The sequence below is a fragment of the Dama dama genome, chromosome 5 (genome assembly GCF_033118175.1).
Source record: "Dama dama isolate Ldn47 chromosome 5, ASM3311817v1, whole genome shotgun sequence".
In the NCBI taxonomy this organism is placed as follows: Eukaryota; Metazoa; Chordata; class Mammalia; order Artiodactyla; family Cervidae; genus Dama; species Dama dama.
Window position 1 is genome coordinate 58,546,411 of NC_083685.1, and position 7,868 is coordinate 58,554,278.

General features: G+C 54.2%; 1 protein-coding gene across 1 annotated transcript; it reads left to right on the plus strand.

Annotated features, from left to right (window-relative positions):
• The first annotated feature begins 5,935 nt into the window (after positions 1-5,935).
• Positions 5,936-7,613, plus strand: POU4F2 (POU class 4 homeobox 2). The gene is made up of 2 exons (XM_061140906.1): positions 5,936-6,220; positions 6,672-7,613. The coding sequence occupies exons 1-2, from the start codon at positions 5,936-5,938 to the stop codon at positions 7,611-7,613; spliced, it is 1,227 nt and encodes a 408-aa protein (XP_060996889.1).
• Positions 7,614-7,868: the final 255 nt, after the last annotated feature.

Below are 7,868 nucleotides of genomic sequence, written 5' to 3' on the forward strand. Positions count from 1 at the left end.
GTGTCAGCGTGTCTGTGTGTGTGTCCGTGCCTAAGAGTGTGATTCGCGCCCTGGAGCTCTGGGGAGCAAGGAGTTGGAAACGGAGGACTCACTCTTTCCCTCGGGCGGCTGTTAATTTCTTGGCGCCTGTGGTGTTTGCTCCGCAGCTTGGTCGACGCCAGTGCTCGCCCCACTTCGACCTCAGTCAACCTACCCGCCGGAATCGTGAAGGCGTCTAGGAGCTTTGCTAGCATCCAGCGGGCCTGGGGCTGGCGAGTCCCGCGTTCCCTCTTCCCAGTCAGCCTGCTTTATTTGAAATTCAGCTCCGCGCCTTTCCCTCCACCGGGGAAAAGGGAAGCGTTGCTTTCCTTTTCTACTTTGCCTTTTCTCATCCTCTGGTCCCCTGCCCGGCCACTGTCCTCAGTCCATAATTATCCAGAGAGTCCCACTTGGCGTGCCCGGCCACTACAGGGCCCTGGCCGGGGAGCCAGTCTCTCCCGACCCTCAAAGTGCGCGCTCCCGAGCGCCAATGGCCCCCTTCCATTCGCCCTGCCAGACATTGTTGGGAGAGCAGGAGTTTGCGAGCCCGAATTTCGATCCAGGAGAGCCTGTGAACTGCCGGATGCAGAGGTTTCCGGAGACTCTTGCTGAGTGCTTGCAGCTGGAGGCGTGGAGAGTGAGAGGCAGGCAGGCAGGCACTGGGCCAGAGTGCGCCCTCGCGCACGGGCGGCGCCTGGGAGCTTTGGGAAAAAGGGGTACTCTTTCCACCTCTAAGCGGAGGGGACTTGGGACTCAGGGGGGCAGCCAGTGGAGAGAGAAAGTTAGCGACAAACACAAGAGCAGGTGGACTTGCTCGGAAGAGAAAAGGTGTTTGAGCAAAACGCACCCCTACTCCTCGAAATAGCCCCAGGGCGTGAGAAGTCCAGGCGAGCCCTCCTCCCCACCCCTCCCGCACTGTAGCTGGGCTCTCTGGGCGCTCCCAGAGGTCTCAATTTCAGGGCTAATTTCCTCCTTCTCTTTTCTTCCTTGGAACAGCGGAGGCCATGGAGGAGTTTGTGCCCTAAGCTACAGAGTGCAGAGGGAGCTCAGGGGGTCGGAGTCTATTTAGATCCAGAGCAGATTGACCTTGAGAAGATGGGACGCGGGAGAATCCATCCTTTCTCCCTTTCCTCCCTGAAGTCCTAACAACCCGAGATCGGGATGGAGCATGAAAGGGGTCAGATCTCACTTTTTAAAAAATCTTCCTTGTAATCCAACTCAATTCTGTTTGAAATACAGAGAAATCACACTGCCCTTAATGGATTAAAATTTAATAAAACACATTAGGTCCAGTAAAATATGAATGCACTGCTTAAAATTTTAATAGTAAATTAGGTCCCAGATACAGGAGCGGAGACAGTGATTTCTCCTCTCGGGATGGCTGCGGGCTGATTTCGGGGTGGGAGGGGGTGCCTACCGCAGGGACCCCACTGCCAGGGAGCTTGAGTGGAACCTCAAGCGATTCTTTGCCCGCGGGAGGGAAGTTGGTCACATCTATCGCATCTGGCAGCGATGGGACAGAAGCTATTGTCAAACAAAGAGGCTTGGCGAAAAGAAAGGCGCCCCTCTGGTAGTCACACACATGTGACACCCATGTAGTTGATTCATTTTCTATTTCTCTTCTTACAAGAAAAAGAAAAGAAAACCACTTCTCTGCTTTCAGTTTATTAGGTAGGTCTGAAGGTGTGCATAGGCACCAGGGCAGATAAATGCTTGGAAATAAAAGTGTATGTGGAGGTCATATGAAGCAGACTCCAAGGTTGGGCCATTTGCTGCTGTCCCTTGGGTTTATTCTCAACTTTCCTGTTGTTTAGATGGTTTCCGCTACCTGGGGGACTGGAGTCTTACTTCCTCAGAAAGCAACTTCCACACTTGCTGGTGCACTTTGTAACACTGCCTGTGGGCAAAACCAAAATGGGTTTTATTGATAACACCACAAAGAGCTTGGTACTCTGGACACTTCTGGTAGGAGAGATTTCAAGATTGCAAGTCGTGGTGACGAAGGAAGAATTGCATTTCCCCTCTAATACAACATGATCACTGCTGTTCATTTTCTTATTGGGTGAGAAAAGGAGAAATCTAACTCTCACCTGTTTTTGAAAAAAAAAAAAAGTGTGTGTTTTCTAAGAGGACATGAATGCAGGTAAATAAACTCTTGAATTGCTTTACAACTACATATTAATTTGTCTCACCTTGATAACTAGAATAAAGGGCTCCCCCCTTTTTTTGATCTGGAATTAAGAGATACCATTGAGAAATATCAGAAAGATTTTTAAAAAGTTGTATCAAATTAATTCAGTGATATATAGATTTTAGACACCAGGAGAATATTCTCTTGGGAGTTGTCCTGCTTAAAATAGTTTTAATCACTAAACTTCATATCAAACAAAGTTTGTCCAGTCATTTCAACAGTGCCCTCTTTATTTCATGAATTTATTATACTATCTTATTTACCATATGAAGTGGTGACAAGTGTTTAGCATTTTGGAGATCAGTTGTCAGTTGCTATTAAAATCAAGATTAATTCATATTAACGATATGCATTTCTCAATACTCCCAGGTGACAACATACATTAAAACAACTATGGCAAGTAATTAAGCTCAATGAAGGGGGAGGGGACAGGGAGAGGTTCAAAACACCCCCAAATATTTGATTTTGCAATCCAAGTTCAGCTGACTGATGCCACAATAATGCTTGGGAAACTCCTCAGGGTTGCTTTTCGCTTTACATCTAATTAGGCACCTAATGAAAGAGAAGAATTTTTCCCCTTGTGATTTTTTTTCTCCTTGATATTCTTATACCTTTATTTAAATACATAAACACATTGTTTATGAGGTGCAATACCCAAAAGTTTCTCCTGTGATTCCCTTAGTGTTATAATCTGGAAGAACTAGGTACACGCACACCTTTGCCTTCCAGTTATTTTCCTCCTCCACTCTTACTTTTAGACCTTTGGTTCTTACACAGTACTGATAGCGTACACACCAAAAATATTTTAATGGGTTTCTTTTAGGTTTTAGAGATGCTGAACAGTTTATACTAATTAGATCATCCAAAGCCTCTTGAAGATTAAGCAAATTGGACAACCCTTGTTAATTAGAACATAATTTGAAGTTTGAAATTATATCACTGATGAAGTAGTCTAATTAATATGATGATATGTTAACGGACCAGTGAGACCCAGCAACTCTGGAGTTTGGCTTGAACCTCTCCACCGTTTGCACAAAAATCCTCCCTCCTGTACCGACATTAATAAAAGATTTCTATAGACTTCAGTCTTTCCACGATGACATGCAATTTATAGTACACACAAGGCATTAGCTCATAGTACTGCTCAATTTTTTCACTATTATGAAAACTAATAAATTCGTCAAGCTGAATTAAGCATACAAATCAGATGAGGCATAGCAGATTACACAGTGAAGCGCAGTGTCTCTCGAGCCTAAATGAAATTTCAATCTAATAATTCCTTCCTGGCCCAGTCATAATTTGTTTAGAGATGTTGTTCTACTTCTTTCAAAGCGCTATTCGCACTATAATTAAATGATACTCAAGCCTTTAACTTTGATTTATTTCATTTCTCGAAGCTTGAGACAGTGAGAGCTGTGCAATGTCACTTTTTAAAAATTTCCTTGAAATTACCCTGGCTGTTGTTGAGGTAGAAATTAAACACCTAAGCATTTACTTGAACCGACCGGCGCAAGCCACATTCATTCACGTCAACACCGTTCTGCAGCCCCGTGTCCACGCTTCTCTGGGCTTCTCGGGAACACTGCTAGTAGGAATTCCCTTCGGCTACTATTTATTCTTTTCCTCCACGTACGGGAGGAGGAAGTCAAGGCTAGGAGTTGCAAGGGGGTTAAGCACCATGGACAGAGCCCGTCGCGCGCCGTTTGCTTCAGCTTTGCTGGTACTCTGGCGACTCCCGAGGACTGAGCTCCAGACTTGAACCTGCTATCCTGACCCGCAGAGGTCATGGGTGAACGAGAGACCCCCTACTTGCCACCGCCGCAGGGCTTCCAGGCGCCAACCACTCGAGGGCCCCCCTTCGCCACGCTCCTTGCCACTCTGTTTTGTCCCAGCGCGCGCCAGAGCCTCTCAGGCCTACCGCCTGCTCTCGCACCTGCTCGCCTTCCCCAGGCACCGCGTGCCTGCACCTGCTCCCAGCCGCCCCCGTCCGGTTCCGGCCACCCGCGGGCTCTAGCGTGCGGGACTCAGGGCCTTCACCCTCGCCGGCACCCCTCTCCCTCTGCACGCTGCGGGGGGCAGCGGAGACAGCAGTCCCCAACACCGAGAGAAGTAGAAGGAAGGTAGAGTGTGTGCGCGCGCGTGTCTTGTTGTAGGAGAGTGCCTGCTCCTTTCACAACTGGAACTAAGAGTGTGTGTCCACTTCTAATAAAAGTGGTCCGCTCTGGGACAAAAGTGCGAGCAAAGTGTTGGCTAAAAATAGGCTCTCTCTGCACGGAGCGGCTGTGGAAATGAAGATAAGTGGGGCTGGTGCCAGCCCCTGAGGGCGTGTGTGTGTGTGTGTGTGTTCGGGTGGGGAGGACTTTTTGCAGCACATGCGCTCTGTGATCTCTGGCCCTGCCCCTCGTTAGTCGCCCCTTCCTTCTTTGATTGTGGCTAATGAAGGATAATAAATCCAGTAGCAGGGTTTGCCAGTGGATCCGCCCAAGACCTAACTCAAACTGAACTGGAGACAGGGAGGAGGAGAAGGAAGATCCGGAGGAAGAGAAAAGAGGGTGGAGAGGAGTGTCTGTCGGTGGTGGTGTTGGGGGGAGTACCCGGGGGCCTGGCGGGCACCGGGTGGGGGGGAGTCGCATGCGCACAGGCGACGGGAGCCGCTCTTCCCGCGTCCAATCCGCTGAGAGCAGTGAAAAACCGAGTGTCAGAGAAAGCCGTGCAGCCCTGTCGACCCCAGGTCCCTTCGGCACCAGGCACCCGCCGGGCCGAGGGGGCGCAGAGCCAAGCGCCAACCACTGCGCGTACCAGCCGGAAGCGCAGGGCAGCACGGAGCATCGAGGTCCGCGGCAGGGTCCGCATTCTCGACACTGTGGTCGCGAGCCAAGGATCGGGGTCACCCGAGCGTCAGGGAGGGACGGACGAGTTGGGGGCGGAGGCCTGCAACTTAGCAGTAAGCAGGAGGCGGGGGAGGCAGCCAGGTAAGAGGCTTTCGTTATAGTCTAGGCAAAAACTCAGCCGAGGTCGCTTTGGCCCGCAACTTTATTTAGTAGTTTCTTTTCCCGGCGAGGCGCATACTGGGCTCAGGAAGCCGGAGGGGCTGGAGGTCGGCTCTTAGGTAGGAACCGCCCAGCGACTGGAGCGCAGACCCGGCCACCCGGCAGAGTTGAGCTGGGGACGGCTGTGAGTGCTGTGGGGCGCGGGGAAGGCGCGGCGGCGTCGGCGCGCGGGCGGGGGCAGGAAGGGGAGGCGGAGGGCGCGGGGAGGGGAGCGGCGGGGGGAGCGGGAGGGGGGTGTCAGGAGAGCAGAAAGGACCAAAGCCTGGAGGAAGCCAGGAGGGAGCAGGGGCGACGCTAGAATCCGAGCAGGAGAAACCGGCGCTTCCAGGCAGGGGAGGGCGGAGGCGCGCGGGAGGGAGGGAGGGCGGAGTGTGCGGGGGCAGGCGCGGGGAGAGGGGAGTATAACTCTGCGGCCGCGAAGAGCGGGGGCAGTTTCGGGCTCCCAGGTTCTGCAGCCAGCGCCAAGCGGAGCCCAGCATCCGCTCAGACTGACCTCAGTAGCCAGCGGTGGAGCGCGTAGCCGGGGCCAGGCGCGCAGAGCTCGGAGCGGCGGCGAGTGAGCACAACTTTGCATCGCCCTTCCCCGCTTCGGCTCTCGCCCAGCACTTCTCGGGAGGGTCCCAGCAGCCGGGGCCAGTGCGTGCGCCCGGGACCGGCGCCCGAGCGGGCGGGGAAGATGATGATGATGTCCTTGAACAGCAAGCAGGCGTTCAGCATGCCGCACGGCGGCGGCCTGCACGTGGAGCCCAAGTACTCGGCCTTGCACAGTGCCTCGCCGGGGTCCTCGGCTCCCGCGGCGCCCTCCGCCAGCTCTCCGAGCAGCTCCAGCACTGCCGGCGGCGGCGGCGGGAGTGGCGGGGGCGGCGGAGGCCGGAGCAGCAGCTCCAGCAGCAGCGGCAGCAGCAGCGGCAGCGGCGGGGGCTCCGAGGCGATGCGGAGAGCGTGTCTTCCAGCCCCACCGGTGCGTATTTCTGCATAATCACCGCTTAAAGGCACATTTTGACAGCCCCCTTTATCTGCTTGATGTTTTTTTCATGTCTGCACAGCAAATCACCCCACACCTCCAACCAATTTTCCCCCCTCTCTCTCGCTTATGTATTCAGCGGGTCTTTCCTTTCATATTAATTTTTATGACCTGGAATGTTGCCTGTGCGCGTGTTGTGTTGTGTTGTGTTTGCAGGCTCACTTTCCTCCTCCTTCTCGTGCACTCTTGGTTTGTCTCCGTGGCTTCCCTCCTCTCCTCCTCACCCGCTAGTTTCCGGATTGTAATCATCATTATTACTATTATTATTTTAACGTCCTGGGAATGTTGTAGGCGCGGCGGCGGTGCGGAGCGCTGGGCCGGAGCTTCCGGAGAGAGTGCGCACAATTCCCTGCTGAGAGTAATGTGTGCCTTTTACTTGCAATTGCAGAGCAATATATTCGGCGGGCTGGATGAGAGTCTGCTGGCCCGCGCCGAGGCTCTGGCGGCGGTGGACATCGTCTCCCAGAGCAAGAGCCACCACCATCACCCGCCCCACCACAGCCCCTTCAAGCCGGACGCCACCTACCACACCATGAACACCATCCCATGCACATCGGCTGCCTCCTCCTCGTCCGTGCCCATCTCGCACCCGTCCGCGCTGGCGGGCACGCACCACCACCACCATCATCACCACCATCACCACCATCAGCCGCACCAGGCGCTGGAGGGCGAGCTGCTGGAGCACCTGAGCCCCGGGCTGGCGCTGGGGGCCATGGCGGGCCCCGACGGCGCCGTGGTGTCCACTCCAGCTCACGCGCCGCACATGGCCACCATGAACCCCATGCACCAAGCTGCTCTCAGCATGGCCCACGCGCACGGGCTGCCCTCGCACATGGGCTGCATGAGCGACGTGGACGCCGACCCCCGGGACCTGGAGGCATTCGCCGAGCGCTTCAAGCAGCGACGCATCAAGCTGGGGGTGACCCAGGCCGATGTGGGCTCCGCGCTGGCCAACCTCAAGATCCCCGGCGTGGGCTCGCTCAGCCAGAGCACCATCTGCAGGTTCGAGTCCCTCACTTTGTCTCACAACAATATGATCGCGCTCAAACCCATCCTGCAAGCGTGGCTAGAGGAGGCGGAGAAGTCTCACCGCGAGAAGCTCACCAAGCCCGAGCTCTTCAACGGCGCGGAGAAGAAGCGCAAGCGCACGTCCATCGCGGCGCCAGAGAAGCGGTCGCTGGAAGCCTACTTCGCCATCCAGCCGCGGCCCTCCTCCGAAAAGATCGCCGCGATCGCCGAGAAGCTGGACCTTAAGAAAAACGTGGTGCGCGTCTGGTTCTGCAACCAGAGGCAGAAACAGAAAAGAATGAAATATTCCGCGGGCATTTAGGAGACCCACTTTAGGCCTCTCCAGGGACAGGCCCCCCTCCTCATCTCTACCCCCCCCCCCAACCCCTCTTGCCTTTTTTCTTTCCATTTTTTTGCGACCTGAAAACAATTCCAGTAAATGTGAATCCAGAGAAAGCGAGGATTGGAGAGCGAGCGAACGCGTGAGCTACTGAGCCCAAGCCCGGTGAGAATGTGAAACGATTTCTCAAAGGAAAGAAAAACAAAAGAAGGGATTTGTCAAGTTGTAACAAAGTTG

Coding starts and splice junctions, on each gene's coding strand:
- POU4F2 (XM_061140906.1), top strand. CDS start 5,936: ATGATGATGATGTCCTTGAACAGCAAGCAGGCGTTCAGCATGCCGCAC. Junction 6,221..6,671: donor CGTGTCTTCCAGCCCCACCG/GTGCGTATTTCT, acceptor TTGCAATTGCAG/AGCAATATATTCGGCGGGCT.